We start from the raw sequence: 21,976 nt of genomic DNA on the forward strand, positions 1-21,976 counted from the left end.
TCCTCGCCAGGTCTCCTCTGCAGAGGAGAAGAGGCAGATGAGACTCCAGGACTGCCTCCAGGGCAGAACTTTGTAGCGCTCTCAGCATCCCTCCGCAGCGTGGAGGTGAGCCATGGGAGTTGGGGATGTTTGAGGCAGTCTCTGCCAAGTGACACCTAGCAGCTGCTCCGGAGGTTTTTGCGTGGTGTCACGCTCAAGGGCTTTGCCTGTTGTGAAGATGTCCATGGTGTTTCTGTGAAGCTGAGGCATGGCTGCTGGAAGGTTACTGCTGTATGCTGGCCTCTCTTTAGCTCTGTGTGCCCTGGGCATGCTGGCTGTGGCAATCTGCTCTGACCATTGGTATGAAACTGATGCCAGGAAGCACAGAGAGAGGTGCAAGAGTATTACCACTAAGAGAAATGATCCTGGCTTCATTTATAACTCCAACAACAACCTGCCTCTCAGGGCCAGCAGGTCTAGGTTGGACCGCTGGGAAGGGAAACTCCTCTTGGCAAGAAACAGGAGGCAGATCTTTGCTATGAGCGCAGTCGACGAGTGCAACAGACAGTACAACTCGACCAACATGGGGCTGTGGAGGAAATGTCACCGACAAGGATTTGACCAAGAGCTGGAGGAGCTGATTGCCAAAGGTAAGGGCTGTTTTTTACCAAATGAACATGCCAGGCCCTCCTGAGCTGAGCAGAGGCTGAGCAGAGCCATTTGGGCTCACAGATGGGAGCTGGCGTCTTTAGCCAAGTACCTCTCCTTGCAATGGGTGAACTGGCCTGGCTGGGCATCGCTTCCCGAAACACTGCCAGGGCAGTTTCCCACGGGGTCTCTACTGCTGAGATGTGGGGCTTGGGAGCATGAAGGTAGTGGGGGTGAGGGCAGACACACCCCAGAATGTCTCTGTCATGTCTCTGTCTCTCTAAGCTTAATATAGTCTACCCATCACCATGGTATCAGATTATTTTCCATATACAAATAAAAAGTATTAATAAAGCAGACATTGGATTTTTTTTTATTTTGTTTGACTCTGGTGACTCAGGCAAAGTACATATTATTTTATTGGAGGCTACATATGTCTGTATTTCATCATTCACTTACTGAATGCCCTATCAGTCCTGAAATACACCATTTGCAGTACTCATATGTAGGCTTTTTCTATCCTCAAATGGAGAGTAAACAAAGAGAAATGCTAAAGAGCAGGAGGAAACCCAGCTTGCTGTTTACGCTGAGCTATGTTTTGGAATATTATCAATGTCTACAAAACATTACATGAATTTATTAGGAGTGTTAAAAAGGAATAATTTTCTCTTGGGGTGGAGATGCATCTGTTTGCCTGTAGCATTTTTGTGTTATGTGTTTTCTTGTCTTTTGGTCCTTCTTCCTCCTTTTTCCCCCAAGGTGCCAGTTCAAGCTGATGGTCAGTTTGCCTCAAATGTTTCTTAGATCTGAAGTACAGGAAGGGGAGATATGCGAAAGACGCAGCCTAAACATCCTGTCTACAAAAGGTGTATTTTTTTGCAGGACGATGAGGGTTTCAGTAAAGGATGATGAGGGTTTCAGTAAAAGATGACAGCATCTTTGCTACCCGTGGCATGGTTACTCCATACAACAAAGTAACATTTCCCTCCCATGGTTCTTCTGCTGCATTCAGATGATTCTTCAGCGGTCTGTTTCCATCACAGTGAAATCATTGCTTCTTACACTGTGCAATCTTCAAAAATACTTGTTTTCTAAGTGTGTTCTCTGTCCCAAACTCCCTTGATAGCCTGTGTTAATTCCCTTTACAGACATTGCAAGCAGAATTATTGCTTAAAGCTAATTATTCACAAGGGATATACTCTCACATGTGTTTGCCGATGTATACGTTTCATTCTGTATGTTTTAGAAGTGAGCAGTAGAGGTGAGTAGCATGGTATAGAATTGTACTGAGACAGTACAAACAGGTGGTGTAGCTGGGAACCTAGACCACTAGCTGGGATCCTCTCTGTGTTGCTAGTGTCCCTTAATGTCTAGTTGCTATTTAATGACCCCTATGAAATGAATTGGTGGCTTCAGTCCCATTTGTAATGGACAAGTGAACATGTCCAAAGCCTGTCAGCACCCTGGCACCCTGCTGCTGGTTTCAGTGCCGAGGGAGGGATTCCTCTTCCCCATCTAGGTGAGGGCGCAGACGTGCTGGGCTGGCCGCAAAGGGCTGGATCGCTCTTCCACGTGTGCTCGCTGTGCTCGGGGCATAAACAAAGAAATTCAACCTTGACAGCGGGCAAACATGTCACCTTTGGCAAATGGAGTTTCAGGTTTTAGAGAGGTTTTTCATCTTGAAATAAATGAGACTCGTTCCTCTTTCATCGCCTGCCTTGTCCTGGGTTCAGGAATGTCTGTTTCTCCTGCCAGAAACTGCTGAAATTGCCTGAAATGGCACTGGGTTATGTGTAAGGGCAGCCCTGCTAAGTGTTAACCATAGAGAAAATGTAGCAACTCAAGCTGAGGTGGTTAAATGCAGGAGAAGATAGTCCTCGAAAGATCCTGCTGTAATTTGTGTCTGTTCGTGTGTGTGAATGAGTGTGTGTGTGTGTAGCGAACTAACTCTAAATATCCAGCATTCAGCTGGTAGCAAGGGATTCCTGGGCTCAGGTACAGCATGCGTTCCTGCACACATATTCCTGGACATATGTGTCTGCAGATGGCCAGATAGCCACTTCGCAGAGTTGCTGCCCCAAGGCCAGAAGTGCAAATTGTGCAGGTAAGTGAGGTATGTGCAAGTATTGGTGTGTGTCACCACACCTTCTTTGAAGGTTTTTTGATACACGTTTAACAAACTTCATTGTACATTGAGAGAAATGTTTAAGGAGGGAGACTCGTAACACTGAAGATGAACATCGTAGTTCGTTTGATGGTCTTTCTGGAGTGAGGATCTACCTATACTGTAACTCTCAGCCACGATGAAGAGTCACACACGTTAGCACTAATGCTATAGAGGTGTGTTCTTTTGGCACCTCCAGATTAAAACATAGAAAAGCAAGTATAATGGCAATTTGATAAAATAAAGTGTTCAACTTGCTCAGAAATAAGACTGGAGATATTATAGGATTGCTTGTCCACTTTATGTTTTGTTAGATCAAAAAAAACCTAATGGATTTTACTCTTCCCTTACCAAAAAGTGATGTAAAATACTCATCTGTCAAAAATCTTTGTATGCTGGAATCACTGAATTAGAAGGAGCAAGCTTTACATGGGTAGTCATCTAGTGTCCCTATTCCCACCTAAGGGCAGCTACTAGACTGTTTCTTTATGATCCTCAGCTATATGATGAAAGTGGAATAAGTACATTTTCCATCGCTGTCCGATGTTGAGAACAGCTACGGGTTCAAAATGAGGCAGGTATTCTAGGTTCATCCCAGCAGCACCACCTTGCTTTTCAATTTTTTCTTCCATGGCAGATGCTTGTCTGGTGTTAGAGGTTGCAGGGGTGGGTGCCTGGGCAGAGCATGCCCTGTGCAGGTGTGAAGAGCTGCAGATGTTCTCTACCTGTAATAATCAAATACTCTGACTGGGGTACATATTCCTGCAAAGATGAAATCTCTCTCTCTATGGGCTCCAGGGCAAATACCATATAAAAAAGGATGTTACTAGTACATAGGCCTTTTACTCTTCTTCCTCTGCCAGCTGTTAATTTAATTTAGCACACCTCTTCCGGAACTGGATAAACTAATGCAGGTTCTGGCCCCAAATACTGTGTGCAATGCTATATGTAATTTAATGTAAATGCTATTAAGGGTTGGTGTTTTGGTCTTTTTTTTTTTTTTTTTTAAGCTGGACAGGATCTAAGTGATCCATTTATTTTGAGACAGATCCTACATTTTTCCCTAGGCAAAACTTCCGGTATTGAGAATGGTAGGTTTGCCTATCAAAGGATAACAAAAAATGGTCATTAAGAGCCTAAGTAGCTTTACAAATACCCTGCAGTTATTCTGCTTATGAACTCTGCTGAAATTAATACAAGCTGTAGGCAATGGCTTGTGGCAGGATCAGGCCCTATGGTATTTGGCAGTATTCTGATGCCAGTGGTTTTAAAAAACAGTTCTGTTTCTGAATAGGCTGGGTCAGTTCTGTAATTCTATTCTGTATTTATTAGTTTTTACTTTCTGGCAAATAAATCAAAACCTTTATGTTGGATTTTGCTAGAAAAACTGGAGATCTGTTACTTCAGATTTCTTATGGATAGATATAATAGACACTAATGCATATATAAAATGGTTTGTCATACTTATATTTCTCCTATCCCTTTTTTTGTATTTCCATAGAACCCAGGTGCATGTTTCAAAATAATACAATTAGATAAATAGGCAATGAATTAAAATAGATTGTCACAAGTAAGCGTACTCAGGGAGAGGCAGGCAGGCATGAGACCAAAGGCCTGAAGAATATTCTAAAGCTGCATCAAAATTAGGCAGTTAATTTCTTATCATGAATAAAAAAAAAAATCAAACCAGAAACAACAGAAATTACAGTCAATAAAGAAATTATTGGAGTTGAACCTGCAAAGCCAGTCTTGCTAGCTTTTACTCACCTAAATAATCTTTATTCCTGTGAATGGGCTACTTGTACTGAGGGAAAGGACTCTTGTACAGAAGGACCAGTCAAAAAGCAAGAGCTTGCAAAGCTGGTCCTCTGATTCTGCTTTCACATATGATGAAGTCTTTTAGCATCTCGGGACCAGAGTTTCACTCCTGATCCCTAAAGCCTTGCAGAGTCAGGAAATGCAGGCTCCGGGTTTGTTCAGCACAATACTCTAAGCTTCTTCCGATTCTCAGGTGTCTGTCCAGTCTCCTCCGTGAAAGAAATAGTCCTGCTGCTTAACGCCCCTTTTAATATAGTGTTCCCTGTATCCTATTAGATCCATTGTTTGCCTGTTTACTGCTGAGTTTCTAGCAAAAGTGGCATTCCCTCACCCTACCAAAAAATCCCAATGAACCAACCACCTCCACCACTAAACTAGCAGAGTTTAAATGCAGGTAAGTGTCTATTTGTGGCCAGGAGAAGGCAGAGTTTATGTCCTGCTTTGCCAACCAGCAGCTCACAACTCCTTGTATATGACTTGTAGTGACCCAGAAAAAAATCTGGAAGCCACAGAGTCTGTCTGCATCCTATGGTAATGTTGCTCAGATGCTTTCCTGCACTAGTCGAGAGGAAAACAAGAAAGGAAAAAAAGGAATTACATCATTTAATTATAAAGGTACAATAAAGTAGATGAAGAAGTTGCACAATAACCAGAGTCTGTTCCGTTTAGACAATTACTGCTCAGAGGACCTTTCATCTCACTTTTGGAAGGCTGCCAGTTAAACCTGTCTGGATGGGGCTCTGCTGCCTGCCATTGGAATCCAATTTTATTTAAAAAAAAAATTTACAATGACCTTATTATTTCAATCCCCCTTTTACTTTCCTTCTTCCCCCAAGATCCATGGAAGTCATAGTAAATCCTATTTTTAAAACATTTTATTGCAAGTATACTTAGCCCATGCCACCACTGAAAAAAAAAAAGCGAGTAATTCCTCTACAGCCTACCTCCACTCCAAATAATATGTAAGATTTCTGGGATGAAAGCATTCTCTGTTTTGGTTTGTCAGATGCACGGCACAACTGAGGAAGAAAGGCTTAACAGGACTACTCCGGCTGTCACTAGGGATTATTTATACACAGTTGGAAAAGCCTGAAGAGAGGCTACCTGCAGCTATCTCTAGGAGTAAAAAGATTTATTTTCATAAGACTACTTGCAATACCTTGCAATGCTGTAGATTTGACTTTTAAAATGCAATGGTTTTGCCAGGTAAATTAGGACAGCCATTTTTTCATGTATCCTTCATACATTAAAGAATCCAAATGCTTTGTTTAAAATGTGTGCTTAAAATTCCAACCGTTTTCCAAATGGACTCATTATAAAAGGGACTTTATTGAAGTCTTGATTCTGAAGTCAATAGTAAATGTTTTATTGAACGTGGTGATGCAGCAAGTTCAGGCCTTTAGTGTTTCCTTTGAGGTTAAAATTGTCCCTGGATAGAAAGACCAACGCAAGGTCTGTGCTCCCTTCTGTCACAGCAGAGTTCTGCAGGAGGGATCCAATGAAATTTAAGCAGTAGACAGCCTTTGAGTTGAATCTTAGGCTACCCATGTATTCAGCCTCCACTGTTTTCGATGCTGTAATTATTCTTAGTCTATTGATGTAGATGGGAAGTCAAACAACTGCATATTTCTAAGATACGGCAAAGGCATCATTTTGTTCAGAGATTTTCCAAAATCATTTAATGGATGAAATCACTGGTGTTTCATGCATGTGAGTTCCAGGAGGATTTGGCCCATCATATTTTAAATAAGCAATTTTAATATTTTAATTGCATCAAACTTAAATAGCAATTCATTAAAAAGTATCTTTACCACAAGTAATGAGAACCTGACACATTCCTCTGACACATCTGAGATAATTAGTTTGATAATACATATCTGCTAAAAATACTAAGAACATATATGTAATTTAGCAGAGCTGCAACTGTTTTTAATCATGGTGTTTTAAAGGGCAAATTTCAATCAAGCTGTTGGCTTTCAAGCAAAATTGCTGGTGAAGACAAATGGAAATTTCGCCTGAGTGAAAATGAAGGGATCATGCCCTTCTCAAGAGAAACTGATATTTGCAGAGCTGCCTGCAGGACTGCATACTTAATTCCTGTTCATTTAATTGAGCATCCAAATCCCTTTGAGAAATCTCAGCATTGTTATCCTTTCTGCCTATTGCTTAAAAACTTTTTAAGAAGTGTGGAGGAAAGATTGAATATGAATGCAGATGTGTTCTGTTTACTGTAAAAATAAAAATATGAAAGATCATTTCACTTAAATAGAGATGAAACTATATGAACTATTTTGTAACCTCCAGCAATAAAAATCCATATTAATATTGCTTTTCTCGTTGAAAAAGTCTTTCCGTGCACTTGGAATAACTTTAAGAGTGGAATGAGCTCTTTAACTATTGCAGAGCCAATAAATGAGGAAGAAGACTTTATGTTTTGTAGGTTCTGCAAAAATAATGACAATCATTTATAATGTAAGTTACTTAATGTGTCATTGTTAACAAAGTGTTGCTGGAACCCTTGAGTACATATTCACCTCTTTAAGAGCAAAAGAAAGAAATGACATGGTGTTTCTTAGTTTTTAAGGAATAAATAAATAAAGAATGTGGACTTCAGAATCCAAGTGCCCTTAACAGACCATTCAGAATAGAATCCACTTAAAAGAAAAGAATATAAACTAACGTATTTTCTCTACAGGAGACAAATCAGACTATAAAATGGAAATTTCCCTATTTTCTTTCTCATAAAGCCTAATTCTTCCACAAATAAATATTCAGAACTGCCCAGCTGAGCCTTCTGAAATCATAATCCTTTATAGATAACTACCAAAATAGATGGAAGAAAGGTAGCACTGCAGTTAGGACAGGGCTTACAAAGCCAGAATTCAGTCCAAGCCTTGCCACAGTCTTTCTTCATGACCTGAGGCAAGTGACTTAATCTCTCGTACCTCATCTCAGTAGCAGTATAATAGGGATTTCGTTCATTATTATTAATACCAGTTAGAGTTCTACCATAGGATTTATGAGCCTTAATCATAGATCAGAAATAATGGATCAGAAAAATGTCCCCATCTTTTTGACATGTTGCTGCACTTTAAATTTTGGCGAGTAATACAGCCTTATGAGAGAGTACAAGGAGACGACAAGGTAATTATGTTCAGCGTGACCAGTAGTGGTTTTAAAACACCAGCACGCTAACCACATTTCTGTAAGCACCATGAAATGCGTGATTCCTAGAAAAGTTGTAAAGAAGGATAATGAATAAGAGGTGCAGATGTTTACAAGATGGTCTTCCAATGATTAAGAGATGGCACCAGAAAAATCATGGATCATGTCTGCTTGAAAAATTAATAAGTAGGTGATGGGGATTGACCTCTTTGGTTGACTGTAGGAAGAAGTTGACATTTCCTTAATGAAGACAAGTAGATTACACTAATGAGATAGATACTGGGACAGCAGTCTACAGCTGCTAAGAGGAATGACGTGGTGAGAGTAATGTGTTAGGAAAATGATATTTCTAGCAGCATCCTGAATAGATACATGGAGGGCAAGATCACATTTGTAAAGGTCAGAAAAAGAAATATTGTAGTAATAAAGGCATGAGATAACGAGAGCCTGGATGGGGAAAGTATATGCAAACCTTAGACATCCCCTGAATCTATGGACATAGTGAGAGACATGAGATGAAGATGTTGCTCCAGTTGTTGATCAGAACAACAAGGAAAGTAGTAGTGTTGGCTGTGATGATCAAGAGGGAAATTACTGAAGAGAGCGTATGGTAAAGAAGGGAGAAGAACATTAGGGACTCTGTCTTAGCTATGATAGGCTCAGTTTGATATCTGTATATCTATGAGGCAGTATTAGAGAGCCTGTGGATGTGGACCTAGGGAGACAAGTTTGTGTTAGAGGAGTGAATCTGAAAATTGCTGCATGGAAATGGTAGTGGAATCTATGTTTGTGATAGAAGTTACCAAGGAGTAAAATACAGAAAGAGAAAAGCCCCATGAACTTCTGGCAGAGCTGGGAGAAGAAAAGTGTCTTCTGGAGGACATGCAAAAGGAGTAGATTCAAAGGTGGTGCAAGAGAAGTGAGTAATGTCATGGTAGCTGAAGAAAGACACCATTTCAGGTTAAAACAGCACAGAAGACTCATGAAGGTAGCTGACATGCTGCAGCAGATGAGAACAGAGTATTCAGACTATGCTGAAATTTGCCCAGTATGTTAAGTAGAAACTTTGGCAGCAGCAGTTGCAAGGGAGAGGAAGCTGCACTGAACTGGTGGGGTGGACTCCAGACGGCATTTGTACCTGGCATATTCAGAGAGGTTGGTGATGAAAGGGAGGAGAGAAAAAGACATGGTATTTAGAGAGGAAAATAAATGTTTTAAGATGAAAGAATGCTTTAAGATGAGAATATTTTAAGAGGCAAGAGATTGAATGGTACTTGCATTGTGAAAGTAAAGAGACAGAGGGGCGTGAGAGGTCAAGGAGAAGAGAGAACAAGAGGACAAGAATGGCCATAAGAGAAGTCAGGAGATAGGATAAGACTGGCTCAGTGGCAAGTAAAAGAAATGAAGGAATAGAGCTGCATAGGAGGTTTTTCATCTGTGGGAGAGAAGAATGAGGAAGGAGTTGTAAGGAGGGGAAGAGGAAACAGAAGGCAAAGCTACTGGAAAAGGGAAATCAGAGTTTGTCATTTTTGTCATGGAATAACTGGGTGAAATCCTGCGTAACAGCTGAAGTGGGGGCTGAAGGAGGCGGGAGGGTCTGAGAAATGAGCCAAATGTGGCAAAGAGGAGACTATGTGAGTCTTAGATTTAACTGAGCTGAGCTGAGCTGGAGTAGTGAGTCTAGGAAACAAGCAGAACTGAATGGGGGAAACAATGTGATAATAGTGGAGAAAGTTAGCCAGGCAGCGGGGTTCCCATTAGATATGCTCTGCTGTGTGAGACATAGCAGACACCAACTGGTATGGATCAGCTGGGATTTGGGATAGCAGGGCGGGAGTACATAGGGGAATGCAGGGCAAAAGGTCTATGAATGAAAGAGTGCAGTACGGATAACATCAGCATATGGAGTAAGGAAAGAAAAGATAAAGAGGGTGATAAAAGACTGAGAGCAGGCAAGAAGTCCTTAATACTGATGATCTGAGTGACAGAAAGGCCAAGCAAGCTTCGCATGAAGGTGGTGGCTGATGGTTGTTGCAGAAAGAGTCCAGGGGATGGTCCAAGTGGTGTAGCAGGAGGATGGGGGGAGAGCGCAAGGCCCAGGATGAAGCCCTGTCTTTTTGGTAACTGACAGTATCAAACAGGGTTGTAGGCTGAACAGAGGAGACACTAAAACATAAAGCTTAAGGGGCAGGGAGGTCTCTACCACTGACTCTCTCCTATAATTTGCCCTGCCTTCATGCTGCGAGTTCATCCTGTGTAACCTTACAGAGGTGTCAGCATGGTTCTCCCCAGCAGAAGTCAGCGAGTTTGTCCAATGCTTGGAACAACCATGCTCCAATCTCAGATTGGACCTCCAGTGCAGATAAACAAATATTAGCTAGAAATTCAGGATATTTTCCACAAAGTGGGGGCAATGGCAAAAGATATTTGCAGAGCTAAGGGGCTTTTATGGAACAGGTCTTTTCAGGCTGTTGTACCCCCATCCCAGTGCTTCTGCACTTAAAGTGCTGCAGTCTCTCAAATAAATGTCAGGCCAGCTAGGGAGTCTTGGGTCAGAAGTAACCGCTTAGACCCCGTGGCAATTCTGCACATGTACTGCTCTGCTGGGCTCATGGTCAGATTTCTCCTTCCTGAGTGGCCTGCTGTTGTTTGTGCCTACTTCTGTTTCTGACTCCAGTGAAGATGTAACCTTGGAACAAGCTGCAGTAGTCTGCTGTGCTTTGGGGGTGCCAGAGAAGCCGGAAAACTGGCACTCACACCCCTTTAAAGCAGAGCTGAGAGGATCTTCCCAGTATCCCCACCTGCTTTTTCCAGCAGCTCTACCTCAGTCATCCCCGGAGGGACTCTGCACTCAATGTTGAGAAGGAAACTATATGTCCTGTGCTGGGTGATTATCAGCATCTCTTGCCATGTGATAAGGAACACGCTGAAGCTCTGAAACCCCTTCATCCCCTTGTGCTACCTCTTTTCAGTGTAAGTAAGTGTCTGGCCTACCTGTTCAAAAGTTCCCTGTGATTCTTTTGTTTCTTACCATAAGCATGCAAGCTGAAACATCGTAAAGGAAAAGAGGTTCCAGGATGTCCCATGTAGACGGCAAAGTGTGTCCCCTTAAGATTTCCCACCAGGTCGAGTGAAAATCACTGAGAATCTCTTGTCACAGCCCTCACTTAATTCTGAGACCTTTTGTTGGTTTTGAGTTTTAACAGCAGACATTTCAAAAAAAGCTTCCTAAATGTATTGCTGGACTTTCTAATAGGATGAAACAGTTACACGAATTTTATTGGGTAACATAAGCTATTTGAAAAGATCTTTCTGCTTAAATATGAATGTACAATGCTTGTCTCTGTGTCTCCATTAATCAGTACATCTCTTTGAATAAGCAAAAGAGCCTTTATAACGTAGATACTTTTGCTTTGTTTCCAGTGGTCATTTAATGACATAAATATTATAACAGAAACAAAAAAAAAACCCCAAACATTTTTCAGTCAGATGTTAAAGGTATAAATTAAGGTCACTAGCCTGACTTTGAAAGGGTGATGCTGATTTACGGTAGCTGATGATCCAATTGCATTGCTTTGTCTTAGGTGGTTCCCATTAAGACAGTGTCTGAATACTGTACTTCTTGCTCTTTAACCATAAAGGACTTCTGAAGAGTGGAGTTATCCCTATTTTACAAAGGACAGTTGCCCAACAATGCAAACATCCTGCAGGACAAAAGTTCACATTGGAAAGAAATTTCTCATTGTTAGTCCCTAACTGCATGAGCTCATGTTTTGTGTTAAATTTCATCCCTTTTCTATTCACCAGTCCTCAAGATTACCCAGTTCTGCTCATATGATATTCCATAATGGTTAAAGAGATAGGGAGGAATGTTACACTGCTCAGAGAGACAAAGGAACCAGCTAACAGGAACAGGGGAAATGGAAAAACTCAAATAGCTTAATGGGCTCAAGTTGGATAATTTCCATCTCAGACTTCTGAAAGATGTGGTATGTGACATTGCAAGTCCAGTAAAAAGGATTTTCAATAAATCTGTCTAATTAGGATGGTACATTAAGAATGAAGAGTAGTAAATCTATATTTAAAGAAAGGAGAAAAAGTTGTCTGGGCCACAGCAGACCTTTTAGTTTGATCATAATAATACCAAGCAGAGTTTAAAGTAAGTTCTAAAGGAAAGGTTAATTAAATGCATGGGGGAAAATGAAATAAACATGCAACGCATGTTTTTCTGTTTGAAGTGTGGCAAACTACCCTGATGTGTTTTGTTAGGAAGGTGACTGGGTTTTGAGATAAGGAAATGCCTTACACCTAAGTTATTAGGATTTTGGTAAAGGATTTTATATTCTGCCCCTAAGGAAAAGGTTTGTTACAATGTTAAGGTAATTAGTACAAAATTTACAGTGTGTTTAAGGAACTCACCAAAGTAAAGCAACAAGTGCCGAGAGAGGGAGTATCACGATGAAGGTCAACAGTAGAGTTCCTGAAGTAGGGGACCAACCTTATTTAATAATGTCATTAAAGATATTGGAGCAGGGTCTGTAAGGGGAGGTGATAGCTCTCATTGGGCTGGGCACAAAGGAGTGAACTTAAGACATTTGCTGCTGCCGAAAGAATGAGACATTGCCAAGAGAAAGAAGGCTGGGAATATTATATATGAAGAACTAGGTAATGTTGAGGACTGGGTGATAGGAAAGATGTGAAATTTCTTTCAATATGGGCTTTTGGTCCTGGAGGACATGTTTACGTTGTTGGGCAAATACCGTCTGTGTTGCACACTGGAATTCTGGTCCCCTAAACATCCAGGCTATGAGGAGATTGAGGCTCAGATGGCTTCCCCCCTGCCCAGGTACTGCAGTGGGTTTCCTTTCAGGGTGGGAAAGGTGCATACCTGAATCTCATGCCACGTGCAGTTGGGATGTGACCACAGAGAACAAATCAATGGGGACAAGGGGTTCATTAAGGTGCACCTATCTTGAAGTGCAGACATGGAGCGGCGGAGCCGTGACCAAGAGGAAGGCAGATGTGATTGAAGAACAGAGCTGGCCAGATATTTCAAGTAGAGAAATGTTGAAGTCATGGGCAAGGTGTCAGTCAAGCCTTCTCTGTTGTAGTCTTTGCTATTCTTGTCAACCACCTCTGAGAAAGATGAATTCAAAGCAGGTCCAGGGCGGGGTTACTAGTGTGAGGAGAGGAATGGAAAATCTGTTTTACAAATATAATTGTTATCCAGAAGAGACAGGGTTAAACACAGGAGAAGGGGAAGATGCGTTTAAGCTAAGGACAACATCAGCAGGGAAAAGAGTGTGTGTGTGAGCACCATGAATATACGTAGGCTGGAAGCTGTGCTGAAGTGGGGCTCAGGAAGGAGTGATGAGGCCACAGCACTTCTAACAGGTTTTAGGGATGAAGATGGATATATTTAGGAAGAGGGACTATATGATATATTTGCCTGCTACGCAAGAAAAATGAACACGGTCCTTTCTAGTGATGTGTCCTTGTGAAACATGCCATACGACTGTGAAGGATTAATTTATTATTACTATTAATTCATCTTTTTTTCCCCAAGCAAGAGCATATTCAGCTCTGTATCAAGCAGGACCTGTTGGAAGGAGTGTTTGTCACAGTGCTGCCTGATACCAGCCACACGTGTCTGGTGAGAGGGAAGGGACCTAAGACAAATCCAGCTGCACCATCCCAGCCGCTTAGTCTCTTTCACCTACACCTGAGCTGCACTTTGTTTCCTTCCTGTGACACCCCACACATCCAGAAAGGACTGGGGATGAGGACTGTGTGCACTTAATGCACATTTTACATAGCTTTCCTTTAGAAAATGCAGTTAACAGGGTCTTTGTTTCCTGGCTCCTTCATCTGCTTTCATTTCGTATTGCCTTAGCTCAACAACAGCAAAGGCCTGTTAGATTCTCAGCCATTTGTATTCATAAGCCAGGAGAATGCAGAGCCTTCAACTTCTTCATTAAAATAATTTATATAAAATAAAAGAGAATTCCCGTACTATATTTAAACATTCAGGATGGCTGGCAGCAGCAGAATTAAACTCTTATTTGCACATATGTAAATTACCATGAGATGTGCATTTCAGTTGACAAAATGTTCAGCCATTTGGCTGGTGATGCTGGGTGAGTTTCCCTGTAGTGGGAAGGATATTGCCACAGGATCCACCAGCTTATGAGGGCTAAAGATACCCACTCCTGGGCTTTGTTCACTTGTGTGTGCAGCAGCAGGCAACAATTCTCACAAAAATTTTTGGGAAAGGTCTTACAGGGAAAAGAAAGGCTCCACAGCACTAAAGGTAGGGAAGCATCATCTGGGATAGCCTTTTGGGCTATAGTTCAGCTCCCAGAAAAGGTGGAAGTTGGGCTTCATCAATCAGTATGGAGAAAGACAAGCTGGGATGCTCTGCCTGTCTGGATGTTCAGGGAACTTTCCCTGAGACTCCAAGTAGCAAAGCTGCCTTCTGTGTTACTGGAAGAAACTGAGTACTTGGAGAAGGAGGGTTGTATCTAAGGTGGATCAGAGAAGGAATTTTTGTTTTCTACTTTTGTTGAGGAATGATCACAGCTTTATGAAGAGCAGCCCCTGTTCTTCTCTGGGTGAACTGTAAAAGGTGGTGTCAGAGACCGAGGGATGGCAACTGGAGGTTGTTGGTGTTGCCTCTATGGGCATGTCACATATATGGGAGCAGCTGAACGTGAGGTCCTCTGTCTGTGTGCTGAGCTGTGTGAATGCGAGACAGCTGCTTTTTAGGAGCTGTATATCTGTGGCAGAGGGATGCTATGCTAAGCCACTATATGCTGCTGAGGGTTTGGAACAAGGGCAGAGATACATGGTTTTCTGTGCTCATTTATGTAGACTTGAGCCATCTGTCCTTTTTCTATGAAATAATCTTTCATATCAAAGAGGAAAGAGGAATCCTTTCCAACTGGCGTTCTGAGGAGCCTCCAGTTTTCAAATGCTATTCCTTGTGACTCATTGATCCTAGTGGGAAACTGGGAGAGTTAGCCACAGACTCCCAGAGATGGCATCAGCTTTGTGGGGACAGGAGCATGACAACACTGTCTCACACTGACCACTCCATAAGGCCCCTTGTTTCCCAGTGATGAAGTGGCTGCAGAATGCACTTGTGCAGCATCTTGGCCTCAGGACTTGGAAACTTCTGTTTGGGGAAAGCATGGGGACTTGTTTCAAATCTGGGAAAGAGGTTTTTAAACAGGAGGTTTCATGGGAAAAAGTGGGACAACTTGTTTAAGTGCCTTTGAGGGAAGGAGGGAGAGACTGCTTGAATGGTTAGAGGGAGGAGAGGTATACGTTAGCGTAATGTCTGGCCTCACACCGACAGTGATGGCACTACAGGGATGGCTTCTGCCTTCCCCCAATCTTTCCCTCTTATCCCTGCAGTTAGGAACCCTGTCCTGTCCTTACCAGTGTCCCCTGCACCCTGGGCCACACCAGAACTGGTGGCACATCTTTCCCCCTCTTGTTCATCAGTTACTGTTAGCATCCCGCCTGTGACACAGCAACTAATTGCATTGTCAATGCCTTCAAATGAAGAAGAAGCAGCAGGAGCAGATGAACTCTTCAGTGCCAAAGTCTTCTTTTCCTGTGCTTGTCTCTAAGAATACAAGTACAAAGAGAGAGGAAAGTGAAAGAAGCACGATTTCTCTTAGCAGAAAGTTGCCCACAGTGCTGAGGCATGGGCAAGTCTTCAGGCCCAAGCTCTGCTTGGTCTGCTGCCAGCCTTGTTTCAAACCAAGGGGTCATGTCATCCATTTGGTAGTGTTGTCATACCTCAGCCAGGGTGTAGTTTTAGTCTGGCAGCATTAGGATGACTGGAAGGACATACCTTCTTTAAAGATCCTCCTCCCTTTGAATGTAGTTCATGGTATTTTGGGAGTTCTTGGACCTGCTTTTTGAGGTGACCTGCACTTGATTGCTGTGGTGGGATGGTACAATTGTGTCTGTAACCTAGAAGATTAAGTTGTTTGAATGTTCATTTGGGCACGTGAGTTAGGCACTCAAATACCTTCTCTGGGGACTAACACTTTTCAGGCTGCTTGTGATAATGTCTCAGTGCTTGTCTGTAGTGTCCATGTTTTGAAATGAGATCCAACTGTCCAGCTCTCAGAGGGCACAAATCATCCTATTTCTATCCATCCTGGTGGCAATTTACACCAGAGTGGGACTTTGTCCTAACATTTAAGGATCAGATATGAGCACTTCTCCATTCATTTCAACACTTTCTTTCCACGGTTTTGGTCTGTGCTAAAATGCCAATTTGACCTGCACCCCTCCTCCAGAGCAGGAGCATATCATTCTGCATGGCGTTGGAAGAGGCCACAGAAACTTTCTGGTAGATTTGGTGGAGCCTAGTTGGTGAACGGGTGGGAGTCCTTGATCTTGTCTCATGCATCTCGGACCCTGCCAGTGTGACAGTGTATTAACCAAGGCCATCAGGGTCTGCAGACCGGGCTGCCTGTATGGTGCAATTTCACAACTGTAGCATTTATCACAGAATCTACCCCTCAAGGCAGGTCAGTGCTCCTGAGTTTAAGCTTTCATTTGAGAAAGTTTTGCTATCCATCACAGCTGTGACAATGACCTTCAAAGCTGACACCACAGTTTAGGCATCTGGTGCACAGATATTTAAACCAGAAGGTAAAGGGCACATGTAAAAAACTGGATGTGGATGGAGAAAATAGGTCAGGAGTCCTCTCTACAGTCATTAACAGTTCCTTTTACCATTACACTGTTCCTTTTCAAAGACTAATATCAATTATTTTTCCTCTGTTTCTAAGGGCCTGGGAGCTGAGAAGTGACTCCTCTGACATTTCAGTGTATTGCTGTAAAGAATATGGAGAAAGTTTTCACATAAAACATATAAGAGCCAGAGTTTGCCCATCACAGATGCCACCTGGTTTCAAAGGATTTAAGAAGGCATATTGTCTGCTGTGCTGTTTGTTTGATATTCTTCTATTGATATATTGTCTTCATAGCTTTTTCATCTGTTAATTGACGTATGGCTGTATACACTGGTCTTTCAGCTGTGCTTGAGTTTTATGTTAGACACAGTACTTTGTTTATTCATGATTGTGATGGTCCTATTTAAAGGATAGGAAGGTATGACAGAGGTATGTTTGTAGCTCTCACGGCTTTAGAGATAACTTTATTGAACTGAACCAAGGGAAAGCAGAGATGGAGTGAGTACCTGAGCACTAAGACAGCCTGAAAAAAATGACTCGTCAAGGTGATCACTGGACTCTGCCATTCATCTCACTGGAGCATTGCGTTTCAAGCCAGAAGGTGACAACTGAACTTCAGTGATGAAGGGGAGGTCTGTGTGGGAATGAAACCATTGGGACTGAAAGCTTGGAGCTGTGGAGAAAAGAAAATGGAGACAAAATTAGAGGAGACTTACACAAAGAGTGAAGGGGAAGAGAGCAGGAGAATGGAAGCACTGGTGAGCAGAGCCAGTAGTGGCTAGAAGGGGAGCAGGTCTTTTGTTGAGTATGAAGGCCAGGATTTGGCCTTGAACAAATATTGAAATGATAGCAGGTACATAAAGACCATGTTTCCCCTTTGTTAGCAAACTGTTGTACTGACAGTATGTTTGCGGGAGGTGTGGGGAGACCGTGAACTCCAGTCCTGCCTGCGAACCAGACTCGCTGTGAGATTTTTCTGCCAAGGATGCATTTGGGTCCTCACTGTAATATAGGCAGGACAAAGGCAAATCTGTGACCAACCTTGTGAATCTTGAAAGGGTAATTTCACCTGCCACTTATGTTCATACGGAGCCTCCTTGGGGGCAAGTCTTCCAGCAGAGCGCTTTTGACCAAGTTTTCCTCCAGAAAATGAAGCATGTGCCTAAGTCCTTTGGAAAGCCCTGCATATAAATATTTTGTTTAGTTAGTCTAATAAAGGTATTACTAACAGTGCTGCTTGGAGGATTTATTGGGGGATTTCACTAAGACAGTGTTAGCAGTGGAATTACAGTCATGCTCTGGTAAGACTTTGTCAATGCGAGAGAAAATAACGTTGATCCAATCAGAGATATTTTACAGGATCAATGTAATATTCCTTTGCATAATCACAACTGAAGGATTACGGGCCGGTGCTGGGAGTGACGAAGGATCACTTGACAGATAACAGCCTTATTTGTTCTCATTGTTTTAACTGGTGAAGTACAGGTAGTTTTTAAAAGTATGCATATATACCCCTGTATCTTAAATAAATCAGGGCTCCTACAGGCCACAGGCATTATTTTCAGTCTGTTGCCTTTAAACAATATTTTGGACTACATACATTTTTCGTAGCTGAGCCATACTGAAGCATCTTGGTATGACCTTGAGACAATTCCCTCTGCAATCCAAGAAGCCAATGTACATGAAATGGGAGAGGAGGCCCCAAGGCGGGCAGGGAAGAGGAGAAGACAGATCAATATACAGCATGAGCCTTATAGCCCAAACACCGTAAGGGACCCTGAATAAGTTTGCGTAACTGAGCTTTTGGATAACCCAGCAATTCCTCCCAAGGGGACACGAGCATTGCAGATGACAGTGAATTCAGGAGGCTCAAGAGCATACTGTGGTGTGCTGGGAGTAATTTATACTACAACAAGACTTCCTTATTGGGTACGCTACTGTTTTTGCATTTTTCAGGATCCCAGTACTGCTCTATTGCTTTAATGACAGCTTTGTCACACATTGTGGAGGCCCTAAATCCCGCTACTGGCTACACTTACCTAGCTATCCCCCTGGCTTTAGTGAGGCTTCTTGCACCAAGGAAGAGAAGCAGTATGTTTGATGGCTTCACCACATTTGACTGACTGGTTCCTTTGGATTTGCGTGTACATCTCAGTGAACGATGGAAAGGGAAAACGATGACTGAGGCACAGAGCAATGGCTCAGCTCACTGATAATATCAAGGGCCATTCAAACTCCAGTCTTGTGGTCTCAGATGACTTCAGCTGCAGGGCTGCAAAAGTTATTTGGGGAAGAAAAAACAGCTATTACAAGTGACATTTAAAATTAAATGGGACACAGCTCTCGTGAAAATACAGCAGTGATCAACTTGTTTCCATCAGGGGCAAGGACAGATAACTGAACAGGTCCCTTCTGCCATCATGGGCAGAGTACAGCCTGTATCAAAGCATACAGCTTTGCTAGGTTGTGACTAGCACGGGGTGTGTGTACAGAGGAGTATGTAAGAGGATGCAAAAGCCTGTTGGAATTAACCCCTTCAAACGAGCTCAGGCTGGGGGCAAGACCTCCAGGAGATTGTGGTCCCCATGACTTTGCCTTGCACCAAGAAGCAAGGGAAGGGGGAGAGGAAGCAGGGCCAAGGTTACCCACATGCTCAGCAATGCAGACAGGTCATAGCCTCCATACAGTATCAATACCTGCCAAAGTTGCCTTGTCACCCTCACCCTTGGAGGTCTCATGTTTGGCGATGCAGGTCTTCTACAGCCACCGCTGTGGGACAATTTACTGGAGGAAGACTGGTTTGACGGCTCCCCTTTGCACTGCGCGGTGCCTCCTGTGCTTCATGGCACGTGATGGGGAAGCAGCCACACACCCCCTCCTTGTGCGGACTGTAACCCCCTGCGATGCTACGCCTGTGCGGGCTCTTGCTGCCCATGGGAGATCTGCTTCTACTTTGCTGATGGCCATTTCCATAGGACCTGTGTAACTCTGCCCTGTGTGTAAGCCCTGGGACATCACCATGGGTCTGGCACTGTGGGTGGCACCAACACAATAGGACAGGCTCAGGTTGCCAAAATCATTAAGTGAGAGTAATCATGGTGCCTTTTTGTTTTTCCTTGCTACCTGGAATAATCAGCGATCAGATTGGTTCTTCAAAATGCAGCACCGAGAAGTAATCTGTTAGAATAACCATTTACTGTATCAGCTCTGGCCACCACAGCCCTTGGACGTATTTATATCCTTGCAATTCATGGCTGCCTGTCAGTTGTTCTGTTGGTGAGCCTGTAGAAAATCCGTATTAAAAAAAGGTTAGGGGTTCTGACTTAAACCGAGAAAAGCATGAAAAATCAGAGTAAATCCATGCTGATAGTCTGTTCTTCGCTGTGTAAGTTCAGGATGGACTCTTATCTGGGATTTTCACTCTTAACTCTCAGTGTCCTGGCACTGGTGAGCCTCCTCAGATCACAGATACTTCTGGACTGTGTATATTTCCATGTTAGTGGATCCATAGGCATATGATGAGCATGCTGGTGTAATTTGCATTTTAAAATAGTCTTAAATAAGCTCTCATGTCTGCAGCTGGGCTTTGAGAGGATCGTGTTCCCTGGAGTTAGCCCAGGGCAATGTGCTGAAGATCACACATAGCTTTTACTCTGTTCTTGCTCAAGCAAAACTGCTTTTAAGTCCAGGGGAGCAAAGTCAGTCTTGCTGAAGTTGGAAGCAAGCATGCCTTTGACTTCATGGGACACAGATTTTGCCCAGCATTAATTTTTGCTTGTGAAAAGACTTGAGAAAAAAATGGAGAAAGGCCTTCTAGACCAAACCTTCCAGGGGCTTACTAATCACTCCTTCTTGCAGAGGTTCACTGCCACGTGAGTCTCCTGAGATATTTCCTTGAGTTGAGCAGGAGGTTTGCCTAGAGAAAATGACCTACATACAAGGCAAGTGCCAGGTAACGTTTGTGGTTAATGTTTTACTTGTTGGTATAATAAAAGCATGTAAACAATTCAGTCTTGCCAAATTCCACTTGCCTGTTTGGCTGGGATATGTATTTTTTCCTGAGGAGGGAGTAAAACGATGTTCATTTGTTTCTTTACTACACTCCTGGCAAGGAAGAAGATTTTGTGCCTGGGCTGATAAATTTTCAAGTGAATTTTTTAAGGTTGTTTTTCTGAACCAGTGCCCAAAAAAGTCCGAGGAAAAATAATCTGAGACTTTATATCAATTCATATAACTACCTTCACAAATGAAAATGTTGGGTCTTTCCTTGAATAGTCCAATATGTCTCTAACATTGCTATCTCTGCAGAGATAGCTGCAAATGTGAATGTTCACTTTCAAACAGTGTCACTCACAAATAAATAACGCAGATCTTCCTTGATGCACATTGTGTCAACCAAATCATTTCCATTGTCTTATGCTTGTTACTTTTTCATTTTTCCCAGAGGGATTTGCAATCATTACAACTCACTTTCCATTTTGACTTGTAGCCTAAGCAATTGAACACGAGTGCAAGGCTTCGGTACGAGAACTGCGCACTGCAGTTAAGTGAGACCCCCGTTAATGAGCAGGTAAGGTCAGGCATTTCAATTGTAATCGAAAGGGGCTTATCTGCCAGGCTGTTACACAGGCTGGAGAAGCATACCATGACGTTCATGTCACTGAAACTTTTGTACCATCCCGTCACAGTAGCATCTAAATGCAGATGTGCACATCTCCACAAGGAAATACAGCTCAGAGACTGTCTGCAATAGATATGCCATGTATTATTAATTATGCAGTTGAAGTATCTGTAGTAATATTTGTACTATGCCCTCTGCCGCTCTATCCCCCCCACTCTTTTAAAATCTTCATTTGAATATTATTATTTATTCTAAGCTGCCTGGTGACGCCCAAGCTTGAGGAGCTTAATTCCTGCTGTAGGCAGGGAAAGTTCAACACTTCTGTGCATGCGGTCCTTGCCGTTATGCGGGCTTATTCAGCAAAATGGCTGATGCGGGCAGAAGATGAGTAAATCAGCAAGTGCTGCAAGAAGAGCACTTAATTGAAGCTTTATCAAGTGCCTGCAGAGCTGACCTCCGAGCAGTAGCTGAACCACAGTTGGGATGGGAGCGAGCCAGCAGCTTTCACTGATGACTAAGTCTGTGTGCTGGGAAAGGATTTGCTTACAAAACTTGCCTGCTTTACCCATGGGTGGCAGAGCACTGCATAGCTAGGGGTGACAAATCATTCTGCTTAACTCACTTAAATTGTTCCTTTCAGCACAGATTCGTAGTTCTACGTACACTTTGATGACTCTATAGTTGTGTACAGGGGATTTAAGTTAAAGCTGGGCTGCTGACTGTCGGAGTCAGTGCGGTGCTAACAGCATTGGGGAGAAGTCAGACCGTATGGTGACATGGTGGCACATTCAGGCCTATGAAGTTTTTTTCTTGTTGGTCTGGCATTGGAAGAGTAGGTTTGGACTGTTCCTATCCCTTCTTCAT

At 42.8% G+C, this 21,976-nt stretch overlaps 1 protein-coding gene across 1 annotated transcript in view; it reads left to right on the forward strand.

The window, feature by feature from the left end:
* Positions 1 to 247: 247 nt before the first annotated feature.
* The window catches only part of TMEM178B (transmembrane protein 178B), a 215,077-nt gene continuing 193,348 nt past the window's right edge, over positions 248 to 21,976 (forward strand). The window contains exon 1 of the mRNA XM_059817199.1: positions 248 to 629. Within this exon, the coding sequence (XP_059673182.1) occupies positions 248 to 629 (382 nt within the window). The remainder of the gene's footprint in view (positions 630 to 21,976) is intronic.

This window comes from Gavia stellata, chromosome 4 (genome assembly GCF_030936135.1).
Source record: "Gavia stellata isolate bGavSte3 chromosome 4, bGavSte3.hap2, whole genome shotgun sequence".
Taxonomy (NCBI): Eukaryota; Metazoa; Chordata; class Aves; order Gaviiformes; family Gaviidae; genus Gavia; species Gavia stellata.